Source organism: Talpa occidentalis, unplaced genomic scaffold (genome assembly GCF_014898055.3).
Source record: "Talpa occidentalis isolate TD23 unplaced genomic scaffold, MPIMG_talOcc4v2.1 talOcc4.2, whole genome shotgun sequence".
Classification (NCBI taxonomy): Eukaryota; Metazoa; Chordata; class Mammalia; order Eulipotyphla; family Talpidae; genus Talpa; species Talpa occidentalis.
This window is the reverse complement of record NW_023602073.1, coordinates 25864555-25887036: the sequence shown is the minus strand read 5'-3', so window position 1 is coordinate 25887036 and position 22482 is coordinate 25864555. Positions and strand designations below refer to the sequence as shown.

The 22482-nt window shown below is 41.8% G+C and overlaps 1 protein-coding gene across 1 annotated transcript; it reads left to right on the top strand.

The window, feature by feature from the left end:
• Window positions 1-6861: 6861 nt before the first annotated feature.
• Window positions 6862-13324, top strand: EDN1 (endothelin 1). Its single transcript, XM_037519214.2, has 5 exons — window positions 6862-7217; window positions 8775-8943; window positions 10272-10430; window positions 10585-10698; window positions 12148-13324. The coding sequence occupies exons 1-5, from the start codon at window positions 7154-7156 to the stop codon at window positions 12248-12250; spliced, it is 609 nt and encodes a 202-aa protein (XP_037375111.1). The 5' UTR covers window positions 6862-7153; the 3' UTR covers window positions 12251-13324.
• The last annotated feature ends 9158 nt before the right edge of the window (window positions 13325-22482 follow it).

Below are 22482 nucleotides of genomic sequence, written 5' to 3'. Positions count from 1 at the left end.
ATTCTTTACCTCAAGCTTCTCTACTTCCCTCACATCCCAGGAAGGAGGGGGGCTAAGAACTGGGCCACAGCTTTGGGCCTGTCCTCCCTCCCGCCCCTTCTTGCCGCTCCTCCCCTATTCTCCCTCCTCCTCCCTTCTTTAAAAATGATTCTTCAACACTGCTTTTCCTGAAGTCTGGTGATGGCCTGGAATTCATCCCTAGGCAGATACTGCCTTCGTTTTATTCCATTTTCGTTTCCCCAGATTTCTCTAAAATAAATCAATAGAACAAGGTAGTAACAAACACAGTGCCGTCACCCCTCATTCTTGCCTCTCGTGAGTCAATATAGGAAAGCTGGACTTCAATGCCTTTTGACTTACCTCACTGTCTTTAGTAAAAGCTACACTGAAAGTCAATAATAAATATTAAATAATATTAACAGAAAGTATGCAGTAGTTTTTCCAGCTTCAAAGAAAAAAAATTTTTGAGTCATCAATTTCCAGGAAAATTATTCTTGTAACCACTCCAAAAGTCTTTTTTTTTTTTATCGTAACAATAAATGGAAAAAAAGTGCAAATGCCAAATCATACAAAAAACTTTAGCGTTAAATATATTCTGGAGTTGGTGAAATTAAATTTTCATTTTTAAATGAATCCAAATGCCCCATTTAAGAAAGTAACCCACTTTCCCCCCATTTTTTCCCTATGATGACAACTAGTAGTAAATACTCTTTCCCTTTTCACTGCATACTCATATTTGGAAAAAAAATATTATTTGAAGATAAATTTAGTTTTACAAAATTAAGGTTTGGTAAGGGAGGTCTGAATTACTTGCAGGTAGGCAGCAAGTAGGAATAATAAAAATAATCCTTATATTAAATCTTTTCTTACAGAGGGGAGGTAGACAAGAAGAAATGTAGGATGTCAGAAAACTTTTCTAAAACTCTATAGTGAAGATTTTTTCCCCTTGCAAATGGCTGAGTCCAAAAAGGAGATTTGCAAAATGTGGAAATAATTTTAACTCATTAAATATTTTCTAACGCGAATAAAACCCAGACCTTTGAATGGCGACATGGCCCACACAATGAACTGTCAAATTCATTTGTGCTTGTGCACTAGGAAGGAGCGCCTCGTGGTTCCTGTAACTTTGCCTTGCAGTGTTCCTTGGACTCAGAATTCACAGTGTGAAAGCAAGAGACATTTTACATTCTGCTGCATGGTATGGAGATCAGGGCATGTTAACCACATAAGTCATGGATGTCAACTCTCTTTCATCGTCACCTGCCATCTGGTCCACTGAAACTGTCGATCCAATAACTAAATTGTCTCCTTGAAATTTCTTGTCTCTTCTTAGCCATTTCCTGTCCTTTGTCACAAATCCTCACTCTTCTTTGATGATCTTTCCTGCTACACTTTCAAATATTCATTTAGCCGTGATTACTGCTGGAATCACGTAGCTCCTAGCATCATAAAGTCCTAGCTTCCGTATTGGGGCCCTAGCTTTCCCCTCGGTGACTGTCCATCCACTCCACCACCCCTCTGTTGCTTTGCCCGTGGTGGCGCTCACAAAATCTCATGTCAGTGTATTGGTTTGCGAATATGAAGTCCAGGTTACCTTTACATTGGGACTCACAAAGTACCTAGAATTACTTTTGACTCCCACTGGGGGCTCAGTAAACATATATACACATGAAATTAGAGAAATCAAGTAATAGAAGCTATCTAATTTCAGATTTCTAAAATGAAAATGAATTTCAAAGGAATTGTTTTCTTGCATTTTCCTAGGGTAGCTTTCTAAATTTCAGCAGATTAGCAAAAACTGTTAGATAAAAGATGAGTAAGAGTTAAAACCTCTTGTTTACTTTTTTCCATATTATGTAAGATGTGAAAGAATTTTTTCAACTTTATTGAGATTTAATTGACATATAATGTATTTGAGGTATCAATATAATTTGATACACATATTTATCACTATAGCTTTATATTTATCACTAAAATATTTATCACTATAGCTTTAGCTCACATTTCTACCACATCATGTAATTAACATTTTTGTTTTTGTGGGGAGGATATATATGATCCATTCTTTTAGCAACTTTCAAGTATATAACACTTGATAAGATAATACTTTAGTTAGCATCCTAACTAAAGTGACCATGCTGTAAGTGATGTCCTAGAACTTACTCATCATATAACTAAAGTTTGTACCCTTTGACCAACATTTCACCTAGCAATCATCATTCCACAAGAAACTCTTCAAAAACCCAAATGCACAAACCAAATGAAATGCAATCATGAAAGGCATCCTGGCAGCAGTGGGCTTGACCTGCCAGCTCCCTGAATGCCACACAGGTGCAGTTTGCTTAAGAAAACATGCAGGTGGCCCCATATTTACACCTGCCCTTAGAATTAGTTCCTTATCATCCCATTCAAGCACGTGGAAGGAAAGCTCATTTGGAATCACTACATCAATTACGTTTAATGGAGTGACTTGATTCTCCTCCACTCACCCGCAAGCGGGCGTTCACCCCTGCATCAGAATCCCTTTAGTTCCACATGACATGAATGCAGTAAAATTAAAAGGAGAAAGATGGGGAAGCAGCCACTGGCTGTCACATTGTTTGGGTCTCTCTGATGTGAGAAATATTACTCAACTTTCGGGTTCCAGTGTGTGTGCATATCAGGGAAAACACAGAGGAAATTTAAATTTGGGATGGAGGGCTAGAAAGAAAGATAACATTGATGAGATTAAAAAAGAAAAAGGGCAAGTATCATGTAGGGCTAATTTTTTGCATGGAAATTCCTTATTTTTCTAGATTTTGGATGCCAGAATTTCTTTTTCTTTGAGGGGCATCTCTTTGAAAGTTGATGTGGACTATGTGGAAAATAGAGATGTGAGAGAGAATTAACCCAGGACTTTGTTCTTTTTTTTTTTTTCCAATGCTTTATGAAATTTTTTAAAATTTTTAAAATTTTCTACATTATTTTTCATTTTTGTACTATGTATGCATTTTCATTTTGGTTATAGTCCCCGTAAAATTCCCACCACCCTTGTTTTGATCCTACTCCCTTCTCCCCCCTGTAGTGTGTTTTAGTTGCCTGTTGATTTTGACTTTTACTTTATTATAAGTTCTTAACATAATAAGGTACAAGCTCTTGCAGAGGCAGGAGCAGCACTCCCCACAGATGCTGGTGTTGGTATAGAAGGTGATAGCCAGACATTTTTTATAGCTAATAGCTTAATGAACACATAATAATTATATTTATTTTAGCATGTACTAAACTATGATTCATGTACATTATCTAACCATATAAATACGTATATCATTTATCCATACAAACCATGATTTCATGTGCATTATTGCCTAGGATAGTAGTGGGTGAAAGCTTCCTTACAATTATTCAAGTAAAGAACAAGTCAGGGGAATGGAAAATATCCAGCAGTGGTGTATGGGCAGCCCACGAAAGGCATAAATCCTGAAAGAGACTTATAAGTGATTGGGGTTTGGGAAATGCTAGGTGAAAGAAGTAGACATATTCTTTTGTGCTAAGCATTTGTTATTTGTTATTGTCTCAGGAATGAAAGTGTCAAGGAATGGTGTTGCTTATGTTATGTATTTAAAATGCACGGGATGAATGCATCATGTGCCTCATCCTATTTCCTGTGAGAAATCAACCCTTACCATCTGAAGTGCTGGAGAAGCTATGTTTGTTCACCACTCCTGGAGGTGTGTGATGTGTCAGGGAGTGCTATGTGTAATGCACAACCTTTCACAACAGCACTATGCAAAGCACAAACATACAACTGTCAACAGTATGTGACTGAGCCAGGTCCAGAGACATGGAGAGTTCCCCCAACCCACAGTAAACTAGTTGCCCCTTCCTTGTGCCCTTGTCAAGCCACCTGAGCTAACGGCCTGCTGTTCTTTTTTTTTTTTTTTTTTTTTTTTTTTGCTGAGCTAAATGCAACATCTCACACCAGATTTATTGGCTTGGCAAAGTTGCAAATTGTATTACGCAAAAGTTGAGAAAGAGCAAAGCTGAAGGGTGCTAAAAACAGTACACTTTGCTACTGTGTAGTATCTGAATTTGGGGCTCAGGGTGTTTTATTTATAGATATCTATTAATACGTGCAAGAGATACAGAAAGAAAAACATAAAAAGTAGCTTTATCGAATAGTTGCCAGTATTCAAGTGAAACATCAAAAGCAAGAACAGCAACAACAAATAGTTCTGTTGTGGGGAGGGGAGACAATTTTTTTTTTAACTTCTTTCCTCCAGTCCCTTCCTTTCTTCTCTGAGGGAGACTGTAGCTCAAAGAACCTTTCCCTTCTCAATCTTGTAGGGGTGAGGGGAGCTGTGGAGGGAGTTGGAATCTCCAAGTTGATTACTTTCTCCAGTTCTTTAGCCCTCCATGCTTTCCTCCCTCACTAGCAATGCTGCTAGTGGAGGAGACCTGCATGCAGCTTGTAAAACTGGTTTGTTAGGGTTCCTTCTTCCTCCCCCCTCTTAATTCTTGGGAATAAGTCTTGCTGGGCAGCTGCCTGGCAGTTCTAGAACTGCCTTCTAGACACTTGCAGGGTGCTTTCCCTTGCTCCTACGGGAGGAAAAGGGGCAACTGTGAGAGGTAGAGGTGGACAGAGAAGGCCTGTGCCACCAGCTCCCCAAGACATACAAAGAAAGAGAAATGGACATATACACACATCGCCACGGGCCTCTTGGAAACTCAGCGCTCAAGGAGATGGGGGGCAAGATTGTACTTGGAACAATGGGCCCCTCCCAAGTCTGAAACCCTTTGCGTTTATTGTTTATTTTAACGGAGGCCTAGAAGGCCTGGGGTCAGAGGTGGGGGCATAGCTGCCTACATTTTGTATTTATAATTCAAATGCATTCACAGGATGACACAGACAGGAGCACAGGCAGGATGACACAGACAGGAGCGGAGGAAGGCCGTGGGGAAGGGCGGGGGCAGGCATTTCCTGGGAGGAGCTTAGGACAGGTTGGTCCTGACTGTGGCCAGTGTTTTGTCAAAATTGCCAGGAGGATTTTTCAGAAGGGTGGGGAGAGGGGTCCTTGCCAAGACACATTTCCCTGGCCACCTTTCCCTGGCTAGGGAAAGCTTGGGGGGTGACATCAGCTCTCCCCTGCTCTCCCTGTGGTCTGCTGTGGGGAGGTCAGGAGGCACTGGTCAGGGCTGAGGTGGGCAGAGCTGGTTTCCTGCTTGGTGCCAGCCAGCCCTGTGGGGAGCTATGCTATCCCTGAGCCCCAGGGGTGGGCTGAGGTAAGCATAGGGCAGGGGCAGAAGGCCTGGTGTTAGGGTGGAGGCCTCTGGGTGTGAGTCTGGGAGGGAGAGTTCCTGCCTCTCCCCCAACTCTAGCTCTCACTGCCACGGCTTTTTTAGGGGACTATCTCATTAAAGGTCTGACACTGCTGCTGTGGCTGTCTCTCCACTGTCACTCCCAGGGGTGTCCAGGGGGGCCAAGTGTGCCTAGGTCCATTGCCATTGGGGGTGGGGGGGAATCTATCCTTTTGATGATAGAGGTGAAGGGGAAAGAGCGGTGTGAAACAAGATGAGGACATAGAGGATGCATCTATTGGGGCATCCCCGGTTGCTAACTGTAGACTCATCTTTTTATTGCACAGGTCTCAGCCACTGTGAGAGCTTGGTAGAATGAGGGAACGTGGGTGCCTCAGTTTCTCACCTGAAAAACGAGACAAATTGAAAAGTCTTGCAGTCATCTTTTCTCTTACACGTTACAACACGCCGTCACCTCCACAGTATCTGCCCTGTGAGGACCTCAAAGGGTATTTCAAGGTTAAATAGACAGGAAATTGCTTTGAAAATGTAAACACATTATTAAATAGGTTTATCTGATCCCTTTATTCAGCGCGGGCATTTCCTCCTCCCACCACCACCCTCACTGCCTGTTCACCTGTACAGGAGCACGCGTTACCTTAAATAAAGAAGCTCAAGCTGGAAAAGGCCCCGAGACGACGTCCCCATAGAGGCAGTACACGGAATATTCGGGGGCGCTCACTGTCTGACTGTAGACCCGGTTCCTGGTGCTCGCTGAGCCTTCACCGTGGGCTGCGGGTCTCTGCTGTTTAATCACCACCAGCCCTGGCGGCTCTCTAGTCCCCCCTGGCGGTCGCTCCTAGTAGTTCTTAAAATCGGCGCTCTTGAAAGGGGGGTTGTACGGGGACGGGGAGATAACGCGTGTGGGCTGACGGGGGGCGGGGGAAGCTTATGGGGTCTTTAAATCCATAGTACTGAAGAATTGGGGGGTGTCTTTACTTTCTTTTTTGAAGCTTTCTTTCCTTGCCAACCCCTCATCGATCTTTGCAGTGTGGACCTAAAGACTTTAGCAAAAAATGACTTTGGGGAAGGGGCTTGCGCTGCCAGAATCATTGGACCCCAACTGGGGGCCGGGAGTGAAGAAGAGCGTCCCCTTGTTTGATCAACACTGAGGAATCCGAGAGACATAAAAGGAAAATGAAGTGAACGACAATTAAAAAAAAAATTCCCCGCACACAATACAATCTATTTAAACTGTTGCTCATACTTTTCATACCAATGGCATGACTTCTCTGGAGTCCCTCTTCTGATTCTTGAACTCTGGGACTGGCAGCTTGCAAAGGGGAAGTAGACTCAAACACTGCACGGGCAGGTTTACCAAAGGTCTCTAATGGGTATTTTCTTTTTCTTAGCCCTGCCCCTGAATTGTCAGACGGCGGGCGTCTGCCTCTGAAGTTGCAGTGATTTCCTCTAGAGCCCTGCCTTATCTCGGCCTGCACGTTGCCTGTTGGTGACTAATAACACAATAACATTGTCTGGGGCTGGAATAAAGTCGGAGCTGTTTACCCCCACTCTATAGGGGTTCAATATAAAAAGGCTGCGGAGAGCTGTCCAAGTCAGACGCGCCTCTGCATCTGCGCTGGGACCGGGAGAGCCAGGGCGCCCGGGCTCCGCTGCGCTCCAGACGCCCCCGCCGCGCGCCGCTCGCGGACTCCGCCGCTGCCTTCTCGCCCGGCAGAAACCCACTTTTTCTCCCCAGTAAAGGGCACTGAGGCTGAAGGATCACTTTGAAATCCGCATAGCCGAGCGCTGTGAGAGAACGGACGCTGTTTTTCTTCATTCTTTCTTTGCAGAGGAGGATTTTGATCCCCTTTTCAGCATGGATTGTATCCCGGTGATTTTCTCTCTGCTGTTCGTGGCTTTCCAAGGAGCTCCAGAAACAGGTAGGCACGCTGACTTTCTGAATGTTAATGTTATCTTATCCACTTACACTTTTCTTGCTTCTGCTTCTCCTCCTTTTTTTTTTTTTTTTTTTTTTTTTAGCACTGCAGCTCAGATTCTAGGTGTCGGGGGATTATTGATTAAAGTTATTTGGGTTTTCTAGTGGGAATAAAAATTTCTCTATGAATATAATTGCTCCTAAAGCATTAAAATAACATTTTGATTATTACATAGTATATTTTCTCGGGATTTAAAAATGTAACTCAAGAGAAATAAAGACAAGATATAATTTAGCCACATGTGTATGTGTGCACATACAGGTGTAGGACTTATAGGAACTTATATCTTATTCAAATAGTGCTTAAATAGTATGTTAGCATGTAAAATACTTGAACATCTCAGCTTGAAGCCAAAGAATTTTATTCAAATCATTCAAGCAGAGTATGAGCAGCAAAATCACCTGCAAAACTGCCTGTTGACTAAGCCCCCCAGGCGGTTTCAGGGTGAAGCAGATGTTTTCTTTAAAATTTGTCATTATTAACTTTAGGTTTCTTTTGGCAGGTTTTTGGCACCTAGAACAGTGTGAGCTGTATTTTCAGTTTTATTCACCTGTCCTGGGAGGGGAGCTAGGATAAATCTTGGCTGCTTAAGGATTTAGAGAGTTTGTGTGCCTCTACCGCTTCCCCCTTTAGGGTCAATGCACCTTTTTTGTCTTTTGGTGACCCTGACTGAAGAGAAAGGATGTCAAGGGAATGAAAACCCTGGAATGTGTCCAATTATTTGAAATGTACAAAGTTGGCCAGATAAGTGGCATGCCTCACTTGGCAGTAAGAAGGGGTTGCCCTGCAGTGGGACGGAGCTGGGGCGAATCCTGCCTACCCCACGCTGCCTGGAGAATCAGAATCCACGCCCACAGAATCGTGACTGGGTCCCCTGAGCTGCTGCTCGTCAGTGGTTTCTGTGGCGTTTACTGCCTGAAATGACTAGTTTTGGCGTTGAACTGCTTGGAAATCAGGAGACTACTTTTTTTCAATCATCTCCCCAAAGCTCTTGACTTCCATTTAATTTCAAGAGGTACCTATTACCTTCCCTACACCAGGTATCAAGTGTGGTGGGTACCCCCTAAAATAAAGGAAGGTCATTCTGATGGGTGTCACTTCCAACCTAGGAAGAGGCGGGTGTGATGTATTTTCTTTTAGATTTTTGGTGTTAGCCAAATTTAAACCATTGTCCATTGTGCTCTCCTACTAAGTTCCCTGTAGAAGCCAGTCCCAAGTTCTCATAGGCAGCTTTCCTTGAAGGGGCTGGTAAGTCACTTTTCAGTACCTGTCTCCACTGCACATGTGTAATCTCTGAGGGCGGATATTTCACAGGGGGTAAAGGTGAACTCATGTTGAGGGAAGTAAAGAGTCCTTTTCCTCCCTGCCTCTGCTTCAGCTGCCTTTTAGACCTGGCCTCAGTTGCTCTGCTAGACCTGGCCTCAGTGCTCTAATGATGCAGGGTGCTCTGGGATCTCAGCGAGACGGTCCCCCTGACCTGCGCTTTCTTTCTCTCCTCAGCGGTCTTGGGCGCCGAGCTCAGCACCGGGGACGGTCGTGGAGGGGAGCAGCCCCCTCCCAGTGCACCCTGGAGGCCCCGCCGGACCAAGCGCTGCTCCTGCTCTTCTTTGATGGATAAGGAGTGTGTTTACTTCTGCCACCTCGACATCATCTGGGTCAACACTCCCGAGTGAGTCTCTAGAGGGCATCGTAACTCTAGTCTTTCCTTGTTTCCAGTTCCCCGGTCTGCAGCTCGTGACTCAAGTGACTTTGGAGGAGAGGTCAGGCTTTGGATTCTGAAGTAGCGGTTCAGATAGTGCCCCCATGGGTGGGGCCAGCGCTCCGCTGTTCCTGAAAATGACTTGGACCGCTTGGTTTTTAGCAACAGAGGGGAGGGCCGTCTACAGCTGGCGACTCAGACTACTCCTTAACCGGTAGGATGGAGCTGAAAGCTGGTGGAGAACCACCCCCACATTCCCATGCCTGCTGAGGAACTCTAAGTGTGGGGTCTGGGTTGTGGGGGTGGCAGAGATTTAAGAGGCAGGAGGGATTATAGAGAGTTGTAATCCAAGCCCTTCATTTTACCTATAGAAAAGCTAAGACCCAATTGTTGAAGTTGCTTGACCAGAAATGAATTTGTGGCAGAATTAGATCTAGAACCGGGGTATACTTTCTCTTTAGAAACTCCCATTTCAAGACAGAAATAGAAAGACCATCCCTAGATTTCTCTTCTACCTTCAGTACCCTTCCTCCCCCAACAAAAACTAGCCCATTCAGCAGAACTAGCCATAAATAAGACCACAGTTAGGGTGCCTGCAATAGCCCATTATGGCAAGGGAGGTTGGAAATCTGCACAAAATCAAATCAGATCACACAACCCTCGCAAAAGACTAATAATTTAAGGTGATACATGCAGGGGGAGATTTTACTTTGTTTCATTTCGGAACTGACTAGAGAGCCTGCTGGCAAGGCTGCTTCTACAGGTGGGCATCAGCCAGCTGCAGGGGATGAGAAGCAGGCGAGAACTTTGTGGTAGCAGCAGGTGGTCTCCTCCTGCCGCCCCCTCCAGGAAGCACATTTACTGTTCTATCACTTGAATTGAAACTCGGTTTTCAAAATCTTTTGATTCATGGTTTTGCACTGAAGTCCCTCCCCTCCACCTCCAATAACTCGTAACTAAATTGAATGTTAGACAATGAAGAAAATATGAAGCAGAAACCAAAGCAGAGATGTCATAATTTTGAGCAAAAGGTAATGCTGCATGTGCAGAGACGATAATGCTGAACTGTGTTAGGAAATGGGATTTCATTGAATTGGAGAAACGGGTTTTCCCCTTGTTGGGTACACTGACTCCGGGTCATGGACTGCAGGGGTTTCCGACTGTGCCTCACTTCACTCTCCCGAGACGCAAAGTGTGGTCAGCTTTTGGGTCCCAACAGAATGAGTTTGCCTCAAATAATGCCTCATTTTGAAGGGCTATTAATTATGTTAATATATTTTGTTCTCTTTTGATAACAGGCACATTGTTCCATATGGACTTGGAAGCCCTTCGAGGTCCAAGAGATCCTTAAAGGATTTATTTCCAACAAAGGCAGCAGATCACAAGAATAGATGCCAATGTACTAGCCAAAAAGACAAGAAGTGCTGGAATTTTTGCCAAGCAGGAAAAGGACTCAGGTGAGTAGCAAACATCTTTGCCCTCAATCACTTCGACAGCTTCCTGGCCTTCCTCCTGTTATGATGCTGCCTTCTTGCTTTAGATTAAGGGGCACTTGGAGAGCAACGCAATGGACCATTGTGGAAATGTTTTTTCCTTTGTATCTTTTAACAGGGGCCAGGACACTATGGAGAAAGGCTGGAGTAGCCAAAGGAAAGGAAAAGACTGTTCCAAGCTTGGGGAAAAGTGTATTCATCAGAAGCTAGTGGAAGGCAGAAAGATAAGAAGGTAAGAGGCTCCGAAGAACATGACACCGCTACACTTCCAGTTCCCCACCCTCCTTTTTCACCCTGATGGGAGTTAGGCTTAGAAAAAAAATTACAAAGGAGATAGTCATCATCTGCTGTAGACTGAAACCAGCAAAGGAATCCCTCTCTTTTGAAGGCATTGAGCATGGGCTGCTGCCCGCCCGCTATGTACGTAAGTAATCTTTAGCACACCCCACTCAGGCTAGAGATAGATTTTTTCCCAAACAATCTATCATTTGGTCATAGTTAGCCTTTACTTTCTGAAGCAAAGTACTTACCACTTTCCCTGAGAACTTAAAAATTCTCAAGGAGAGGTATTTTTCTTTTTAAATCAAATTGCCACATATAATCACGTTCTTCTTCAAAAAGTTGCAGTTATTCAAATGGCCAAAGGAAAAATAAAGTCATTAGGTAGGGTTGGTGAGAGCTAGAACATGCTGTCTTTGGGGATTATTTATTTATTTATTTATTTAGTAGGAAAATGCATCTGTAGGGAGTGAACCTTGTTGCACAAATCACTCTCATTTTCTAGTCAGTCAGGAGGAGAGACGGGGTCTGGATTAGCAACCCCTTTGGGTTCCAGAAGCAGCTCTGCAATGACCTTTCCCAATCCTCAGAACTTTTGGAATTCACAAGCCGAAGGGAGGAAAATTGCTTTCAGATCTGTCACATGTTCACACTTTGCTATCATGGTTTATGGAGACTTTTCTTAGAAATCCAGTGGCAAGAAGTTCTGTGATAGAGTGTTCTCAGCACAGGGCTGGCAGTCACAGACTGCCTGAGTGTTTACTACGGATGTGTGTACTTTCCATATTTACAATCTCAAGTCACAGATGCGCCTTTAGATCCCAAGATTACATAAACCACTTTTTTTGAACTGATTTGGAAATAGTTTTTCTATTAGTTTCTATTATATCAACTATTAAGTCAATAATGTAGTTCTTCTCTTTTTCTGTCTCCTGCACAAAGAACCATTAAACCTACAAAAATATGTACCTCTTAAATTACCATGGAACCTTTGCTTTGGGCCTACCTGAGTGCTTTTTATTCTTTCCCACTAAGTCATCCTTATGTGACTAGGAAGGGGCTTGAGACTATTTGAATTCTAGTTGAGTTTCTCTGTAGAGTCCCCTGGTGGTAGGGCTGGAAAGGAGCTACAGAAGAAGAGATTATCTACAGTTTGTTTTTAAATTTGTATTTAATGCTCTTTAAATATGACCACACTCCCTTTTACCTCCTCTTCCCCATTCAAAACATAAGCAGTTCTCATTTTTACCCAAGGTTAGCAAAGGACAGCACCCTTTTGTGGTTGGTGGTGAAAGTTCAGGAACCAGACTTAGATTTGTTTGCACCAAATTCTAATTTTAGATGTTTCCCCAGGAATGATTTTTTTAAAAAAATATTTTTTTTCTCTGTATTGTTTGAATAGGTTGGAGGCCATCAGCAACAACATCAAAACATCTTTTCGTGTTGCAAAGCTGAAAGCCGAGCTGCGCAGAGGGAAGAAAGTGGCCCACAACAGAACGCACTGATGACACGTCTGGCCCTTCTGCAGCCTCGTCCTTCATGGAGACCGAGTGGCTGACTATGCACTCTCTCCACACTGACGGCAATCAGAGCAACAGCGTCCTCCCTGCTTAGACCATTTCTTGTTCTAGACTGCAGAGGACCAGCGTCCTCACTCTAAACATTCCAGGAAAGTTAGAGTCCCCTGCAACCTGACTTCATTTGCTTGTAACCGCTTTTGTCTCTCCTGATTGGGGATGACAGACAACTCAGAGAGAGCAGAGAGAGAGACACTGTGACCTACAAATTTGGGTGGTATCCTCCTGAGGGAGGAATGGAGATTCCGTATGCAGCAGAGTTCCAAAGCGGGTGTTTGTGTCTCAGACAGGCGCCCAGCACATTTCAGGGAGAAATTCTCAAGTCCCTGCAAAGAATTTCTAAGGAATGCACAAATTGAAAACATACTCGAAGGACAAACAGTCAAGTAGAAAAAAAAATGACTTTGTTTTCAAATTCACAAAATGAAAAATTGAAACTCTTACTACTGTAAATCAGGATGTGTCTCATGACTATGCGTCTACCTCACCTATATTGCACTCCAGCAGAAGTATTTTTCCACCTTTAATTATTGCCTCCCCAAGTTCTTCTCCCTTCTGCCACCTCCTCCCTAAACCTAGCCTCAGAGAAGTCTGGTCTCATGTGTCAGTAGTTGATAATGCATTTTCATTGTAATCTACTAGCTTTGATCCATAAGAAAAAAAGATCATTGAATCAGGAGATTCCCTTACCTGCTTTTTGGAAATACAATGGTATAGGGTTGTTTCTGGAAGACACTGAAAAGTAAATGTTGGTTATGCTTTAAAGCAGTAAAATTATGTTTTTTGTGTAACTGGCTATGGAAGAGGTTGGATTAAATTTTTATGTACTTATATTTTTATAGATATTTATATTCAGACAATTTATTCCTTATATTTACCATGTTAAATATATGTTTGGCAGGCCATATTGGTCTATGTATTTTTTTAACTGTATTTCTGAATGAAATTGAGAAAATGCTTTGTTTTGCCTATCAAGGTAATGACTTTAGAAAATAAATATTTTTTCCCTACTGTATTGATTTTGAATCATTCCTAAGATTTCTTTGGACAATTCTAAGAAGTGGACCAAAGTGGTGAGAATTATGAAGGGAAGTGATTAAAGATGGTTTCTTAGAGGGTGACTTAGCAGGAAAGCAGCTTAGTTAGGAAGAAACAGCATCAACTTGCTTTAGATGGTAAAAGGCGCCTCTAGGTTGCATTAACGTAAAAGCAAAACAAAAGCCAGCTTTAACACCTCTGTCTTTCTCTGGATAGCAGCCTTCTGCTTTCCTTCACCTGAAAACTCCTCAGGGACTTCATCCATTAACTTTGCTTAGGCTACTAGACAGGATCCCACAGTTTAAACTGATGGTGTGGTGAGAGGCATTTTCTTCATATTAATGGAGTGAAAGAAGTGATGGCAAAACCAGCTCTCAAAATATCCCTAATTGCCCACACCACACTGGGGTTGCTTTGAGAAATTGGCCTGCTCAGAACAAGTAGGGGCTGCCCATATATTTTTATTTGCTCAGATCAAGAAGGTTGTTTATTAAGGAACACCGAGTACTTTGCGTCTCTGTGTTAGCCAGGACTGGATACATGCCCATGGAGAGAGATACCAAATGCTGATTCTCAATCTGTTGCTTTGAAACACCAACACCACCTTCCTCTCTACTTGGCCTTGGCTGACCTTGCAAAACTATTGGGGAGAATAGTATTGTGAATGGTTATTACCACCAGATACCTATAAGAACCTGATCAGTTTTCAAGAATCCTCACTGCCCTTCTTTAATTGTTCCTGAAAGAATGTCTGGCATTCAACAAATATTAGCTCATGGTGATCACTCTTGTCCAAACAGTGGCACATCTGAAGGACATTAAGTGACAGTTTCAGGTGTGCATAGCCAGTGTCCTGGGTTGAGTTTCTATCCTTATTGGCATTGCTTTCATTTTATTTTATTTGTTTAATCTTTCACTTATTTTTCTAAGGGACAATCCAATATCTTTGGAGATTTACTTATAAATTTTATTTAGCAAACTGCTTCTCAATGTGTGATCCTCAACGGGACTGTGAAGTTTTGACCAAGTGATTGGCCTGAACTTGACCACTGTTAATTCTTGAACAAGCATGCAATCCTGCTGCATTGTGAGCAGCACAATGGGGGACAGGAGGAATTTTTCTAACACCTCTAAGAAAGAGCCTGAGATCATCTGAAGAAGCTGAGGTGGCAGGAAAGAGTGATGATCTGAGCTTGAATGACATAGGTCTAAAGTATTTAAGAGAGAACTGGGTGGGAAGAAGCCATTGAATAAAAGGAAAAGACAGCAAGGAAAGAAGATCAAATCTTTTTTCTCTCTTTCTCTCTCTTTTGTTTCTGACATAGGGATATATGAACCCACTAATTAGTACTTTGTTTTCCCCCAGATTATTATTATTATTATTTATTTTTTGGTCATGGGAACCATTGACTTTCATCCTGTCTGTGCTTCTCTGAAACATTCAAGTATTCAATTAGACTAAGTGGAGCTCTCATAGGGTAATATGCTAAGCTAGAGTTCTCTCAGGAAGACTCTTGATAACATTTAGAATGAAAACTCTTTAGTCCTACCAGCCCCAAAATTCAAGGTCCAGTGAGGGAAGTGACTGATCTAAGATCACACATAGCATCTTTGGAATCTGCACCTTTGAGCTCCACTGTTTCACCCAGAGGCACCTTGAGTCAGTGGACACTTATACCCAAGAGAATCTTGAGAGAGGTTGTAGATGGTAAAGGCAAAATCACTCTTCAGAAAGCTTTGATGGTTGGTGGATCCTTTTTTCCAGGATGAAGAAGAAGAAATGTTGGTGAAGAAAAGGGATATGTGAGGCATGCATGCACATCTCATTGCAGCGTGAAGTGAATTTCTATAAGATGAAATAAAATATAACCAGGATTTCTATTTTTTTTTAGAATTTAATTATGAAATAATTCTTACATAGCGTGAGTGAAGAGGAATTCTTTTGGTCAATTCCTTACTCCACAGTGCAAGGAATATTTTATTTCCGCACCTAAAGTCTTGAAAATGATGATATTCAAGCCCAAGTTCTAAATGCATTAAACAAATTCATATTCTGGGTTTTTAAACCCATATTCTGATTGGAATTCATCCCACTCTGGATTTCTCTCACCTTTGCACTGATAGTTCCTGGGATCCTGGGTATGGGGTCTCTTAGCAATCTCCTGAATCCATCTGTTTCTCCACTGGAACTGGAAACCCTGACTCAGTTCACAGTATGGTCTCATAGCTATTTAAGCAATTCCAGCAGAGCTCACAAGCACTAGAAATGCTCTTTCTATGGAACTCTGAGGCAGTCCTTCTATGTTGAAAATAAATAACTCTGTCCTGTGGAACTTTCAGAGAAGCATTAAGAATGAAACAACAGACTAGATGACAAAGACTTAATATAGTTGTTGTTAACTTATTGCTGATGATTTTCAATGGCAAAAGACATGATGATAGCTTATTGCAACACAATGCTATTAATAAAGAAATTGGGTAGTTTATATGACATGCAAAAGAACATAATAAAGTCAACACAAAGCATTTCAGACAAAGTAAACATGAACATAACAATTACCTCCACTGTATTTTCAAAAAAGAGTAGATAAATTAATTTATAAAAATAGATGAGCATTATCTCCACAGTGAAAAATATCTTCGGATATAATTGAAATAATTTGACATTCCATGCCATGCCATGCATATAGTACACAAAGCATACAGTTAGAATATAAAGGAATATATAAAGAATATCAAAAAAGGGCTTATATAAGTTTAGAGTATATCCTAAACAGCTATAATTTTTAAAACTCTGTGGACAAGTGATATGAACTCCTAATTGAATCACTGACTTAGAACATGCCAGACTTAAAGAAGTAAATTTGTGGGCCTCCCTGGTGGCACAGGGGTTAAATCTCAGTGCTCTCGACCTCTTGACAGCCACAGCAATGTGTGTTCGATCCCCAGTCAGGGAGCTACCCACATGGTGCAGCAGACCTCTCCTGACTTGCCCGCGGCTCACCTCAGCAGTGTATTTCAGTCAATCTGCCTGTTCTGTTCCCCACTCTGTCTCTGATGAATCCTCTCATGCCCCTGCACCTCTGACCTTCCCCCAGTTCTTGTATGCATGAATAAATAAATCTTTAAAAAAATAAAAAAGTAAATTTGTGGCCAAGTTAATATTTAAAAAATTATGAGCTTTAACCTATGTGTATAACATAGGGTAAAACACATAGGGTAAAACAGCACAAAGACTCTGGTAAGTAGAAGCACATCACAGGCAGAGATGGCACTGATAATTCTCTAGGAACTTCCAGGCAGCACACAATTTCTCAAATATTTGTAATATTTTATTCAGATACATTTTCCCTACAGAAAGATAAGCATCTCTTCCAATGTGATAACTCATCAATAGTAATCAAGTATACCTAATTATTCTCTCATTCTTTATTTTTCATAAAGATGAAAGAACACATCTTGATGATTTTCAGGGGTCTTCTTGAAAATCTTAAAGAGTTTTAGGTGCAAAAGATATCATTAAGATTCAGTTTGTCAAGATTCAAACACTTGATTAAGATAAAATCATGGGATACTAAAAAATAAACCCTGGTTCCTGTTTAACCAGAATGACAATAGAAAATTTAGAATGTAAACATAGGAGGTAACATAATTGTGAAAAGTCATAGTCCTTTCCTAAGTGAGAAATGTTTGTTTTCATAATTATTCAATTATTTCATAATTATTCAACTTCATAATTATTTACAATTTCATAACAAATAAACAATGAGGAGATGCTAACATGTCAAATTCCCTGTCACCCTTCTCCCAACAGAGACAAATTTTTACAGAGATCATCAAATGCTCGGATAATGAAACCAACGAAGACGGTACCAGAGATTGAGTGAGTGCTAAAAAGAATCAAAATCAAATCCTTATCATGTCAGTTATGGTCAGGAGTCTGGAGCACAGGAGTGGACTCATTATTGGGTCCCCAAAAGGACTCCGGATGGCCTTGTTCCCCAGGTAGAATGGGGATTTGAAAGTGATGTCCAATTTTATCCATCATTGCATCCAACTGAAACTCCTTGTTTGTATGAAGAAAGAGGAGCTGAGTCAATACAAATATATGAAAGAAAGTGGCCAAATGCAGTTAAATGGCCAAGAGCTTGGCCACTGGGTTCAGCCATATTTGGAATTAAATCATAGGTCCACCATTTATGAGCTTTGGAAACCTTTTTAACCTTCTGAGTCTTCATCTATTCTTACATATTAACATATATAATCATAGAAATAATAATTCCTACCACATAATGTGATTGTAAAGAGCAGCATTGCATATAAAAGAAAACCCCAGAGGGGGCCTCCCTGGTGGAGCAAGGGGTTAAGACTCAGCACTATGAAGCAATCTGCAGTCACTGCAGCTCCAGTTTAATCCCTGGCCAGGGAGCTGACCCACATGGCGCAGCAGACCTCTCCTGCCTTGTCTGCTGCTCCGCTCAGCAGTGTACTTTGGTCCTACTGCCTGTTCTGCTCCCTGCTCTGTCTCTGGTGAATTCCCTCACCCTCCCGCACCTCTGGCCTGTACCCCAGTGCTTGTATAAATAAATAAAATCTTTAAAATCAATCAATCAGTCAATCAATAGAAAACCCGAGAGACCAGCCCTCAATACATGACATAAGCTCTTTATCTTGAAACTTCAGCTTACTTTTCCTGTTTTATATTCACCTCCACTTCTACCATCTACTTTTAAGTACTACTTTAGGGGAAAATTTCTCAAATTTTGGTTGCAACAGAATCACCTGTAAGTGTTAAAAATGAAGATCCCCAGCTCCTAACCCCTGGAAATTATGATCTAGTACATGATGGGTTCCAGATAGCTTTGTTTTAAGAAATCCAGGAGGTTCTAATGTAGATGTTCTTTAGATTACAATTGAAAACTATGTTCCATTGGCTGCTTCTCAGCCTGGCTGTGAACTTTCCACCCTGAGTTTTCATGTGTTACTTCCTCAGAGCAGAATGCCCTTTCTTCACAGTTCTGCTATTGAAACTTCATTTATCCTTCAAAGCCCCTTTCAAGTGTCTCCTCTTGTATGAGGTATGTCTGGACTCAAGGCAAAAGGGCTTTGTCATCTCTACTCTGGTATTTGTTTATAAGACTAATTCCTCACTTGACAATGAACTTGTGTAGGGGAGGGACTAGGTTGTAATTCTTTGTGTTCTTGGTATCTAGAGAAGACACACTTTAATGTCCGTTAAATGAAATGACATCCCAAACCTTATATTTCAAGAGAGTGATAGGACTCCCATCCTTGGCTTTCAACCCATTTATAGGCCTGAACTGAGAGGCTTTCAAAAGTACAGGTTAGAAAACAGTAAGGTCTGTCAGACCAGGCTGAAAAAAAATATTTGCAATGCATACATTGAATAAAAGACTGGCATCTTTCTGGGGTACCAGCCTCTAAGAGGTGGTGCTAACATATCATCATAATAAATCACAAAAGAGTCTGTCAACTCAGTTTTCCACCTGCAATTCCTTCATCACTGGCAAGATAGAAATTTGTTGCTTTTGCCAAAGTAGATAATGTCCTTGAGTAGAAATAAAAACCTTTCTGGCATCAGACTATTGTGTGGGAATAAGTCACCAGGGTGATGAGGGATGGCTACCATCTCCATGTCCAGCCACTGGACTGTCACTTGAAGTCAGCAGTAACAGGCAGCTGACATGTAGAGCCAAGGCCGCCAATGCAGCCTGCTTTCTAGGGAACAACACCGTATCGTTTTATCCATGGTGCTCCTGTCTACTTCAAAGTGCAAATAAAAATTGCCCACTGCCTATGGGCAACAAAATAAACCATGAAGTGAAAGATAATTCCAAATAAGTTCAAATGGTTTGTTTATTTATTTATTTATTTATTTGTGTTTATTTATTTATACAAGCACTGGGTACAGTCAGAAGCGCGGGAGGGTGAGAGAATTCACCAGAGCCAGAGGGGAGAGCAGAGCAGGCAGAAGGACCGAAGTACACTGCTAAGGGGTGGCAGGAAAGGTCTGCGCGCCATGTGGGACCCTCGCCTGGCAGCCGGGGATCCAACCTGCGCTGCAAAGGCTGTGGGCAGCTTCGCAACCCAGCGCTCAACCGCTGCGCCACAGGGGAGGCCCCAAATGGTATATTTAGTAAATGGACTAGAAAGAGTCTTACAAGCTTACAAATGAAAAATACGCAGTTTCAACGTTAGAACTCAAGACAGTCTCTCCTTTTGCCGGTGGTTGAGATTGCAGAGTTCCAGAGACTTTTAAGGACCTATTTCTCCGTCTGGGTGCCGAAAACATGGATGCGTTCACTTTATGGGGAGTCTTTGAGCTATGCATTACCATGTATGCTCTTTTCTGCATGTGTGTTAAATCTCAAGAAAGTTGGCCTCCAGTTACCCAAAAGCGTTTTTTGTTCCTTTTCTTCTCCAAATAAATGCTGAACAAATATGTACAGAATAATAATTTGAACGGGAGGTACATGAAGCGTGCCCAGAGAGCATATGGCTTTGGACCAGCCTGGGCATCGGAGGGCATTTTCACGTGGTGCAGTTCATTTTATGACCTAGTTTTCTTCTTGGCAGTAAAAGCTTGCTTAGCCTTTCTCTTGACGAAGGTGCCATCTTCGCTGCACACAGAAGGTTCCTCCAGTATGACGGCTGTGCCCCAGATTAGCTTCCTTGTTCATGTTGCCTGACTCTGTCAGGTCTTGACGCCATCCCGAAGATAGTAAAATGAGCCAAGTGATTTCATCTCTCATGGCACGCCCTGAGGCCATTACTTGGGCTGGAGCCAATTTACTGCTCACCGCCCGAGAGACATTTTTTTCCCACGAGCCAGTTTACCTCCCCCTCGCTCACAAAGAACTTCCTCCATGGGAAAGCGCACAGCGGAGAATACCGAGCATTGTAACCTGGGGGAAATATGCTTGACATGGGAGATGCTGTCCCCACTCCCTGCTTCCCCACCCACTCCACACTGACGTGTCAACTCTAATTTCTCACTAGTGCTTGGGTTTCACTCTAAGCTCTTTTTGCTTGCTCATGCCCATCAACAAATATCTCCGGGAAAAAGAAAGAGCATCAGGAAAGACTGGCCTGTGTTAAGCAATTCTTTGTTGTTGCTGTCTTGAGCAGCCCGGAGAACCTGACTCCTGGAACTCTTTGACAGGACCATATTCTCCCCACCTCTGTTCTGAAACTAACGATGGCAGCGAACACCAATTGGCAGTACCTGTTTGTTGACTGACTTCAAGGCCAGTTTCATTGGTCCTTCCACTTGGCCAATAGTGTGACTCTTGGATCCAGGGCTGGAGGAATTTAGCATCTCTGCTAAGTTAGACAAAATTGCCACATCCAAAAGATGGTGCAGAAGTGCACAAGAGGCAGATGTAAAGTGTCGGTTTATTATCAGAGGGCGGTGGTGCTGCAGCCATTTGGTTTCAGGGCGTGTCTTGTTTTGTTTTCCTCCGATAAATTTTTAAGAGATAAAGCTTTTGATTTTTCAAGCATTTTGACGAATTAAGGGGTTTCTTCTATTTTAAAAAATACATGAAGTATAATTTACACGTGATGAAAAAAATCTAGACGTTATTCATTGGGATGTGTGAAGTTGAGAATTATAAACACGTACCTATACTAAGGTACAGAACATTCCTATCACCTAGAAAAATCGATCATTTCCTTTTTTAGTTGCTACACACATGCATACACACACACTCAATCCATCCTCCTCCCGAAGGAACCGAGGGGAAGCCATTGATCTGATTTCTTGCACCATAAATTAGCTTTAGCTATAGAAAACAGTCATACAATAGACATACTCTTTTTGTTCTGGTTAATTTTGCTCAACATGATGTTTGTGAGATTTGTCCATGTTATTGTCTGCATTAGCAGCTCTTAATAAGAATACATTACTCTGAGTAGTATTCCATTATATAAATATTTCCTAGTATGCTTATCAGTAATACTGCATGGATACAATTGTATTGTTTCCAGTTTGGAGTTAGTATTAAGACCGTTATGAACTTTCTTATAAAAGTCCCTTGCGCTCATTTTACTTTCATATCTTTTGTGTAAACACCTAGGAGAAGAACCGCAGGACCACAAGCAGGTATAGGATCAGCTATATAAGAGATTTTCAAAATTTCCCCAAAGAGGTTATACTGTTTTACACTCTTAGTAGCAATGCATGTGATTTCCAATTGTTTCATAAATAATATTGTCAATATTTTTATTTCACTTGGGCTAATATTTGGTATTATTAGATTTCATTTATTTCAGCAATTTTGGTTTGTGTGAAATAACATCTTATTGTGACCTCAGATGGCACTTCCATGACCATTAGTAGTACTGAACATCTTTTATTGAGCTTATTCTCCTTCTGTGATAACACCTTTTCAAATCTTTTGTCTAGTTTTTAAAATTGGGCTGTTTGTCTTAAATAAAACTTTTCTATATATATATATATATGCTATATATATATATTTATTTTTTTTAAATAATAAATTTTATTTTTATATTCCCCATACAATTGCAGCCCCCCATTCTGACCCCAATCCCTCCCCTCCCGCCCCCGCCCCCCTAAAAGTGTCTCTGGTTCATAGTTTTTTGTTGATTTTGATTTTCACTTTCTTATAGTTATTCATTTTCCTGGTCCCTTATTTAAGTTTTCTAGATTCCTGCTATGAGTGAGACCATCCGGTATTTTTCTTTTTATATTTAAAAAATATATGCTGTATATTATATATATAGCATACATATTTCCCACTCTGGTTTGACAATTCATTTTTTATTGGTGACTTTTGATGAACAGAAATTACTAATTTTCATGAAATCTAGCTTACCAATTTCTTCTTTTTTTTAAGGAGTTATTTATTTATTTATACAAGAATCGGGGTACAGACCAGATATGTGGGAGGGTGAGAGGACTCACCAGAGACAGAGTGGGGAACAGAGCAGGCAAACTGATGAAATGCACTGCTGAGGGGAGCAGCAGGCACGACAGGAGAGGTCTGCTGTGCCATGTGGGACCCTTGCTAGCTGGCCAAGATTGAACCCAGGCTGCAGAGGCTGTGGACAGCTTCACAGCGCTATGCTCAACTGCCTGT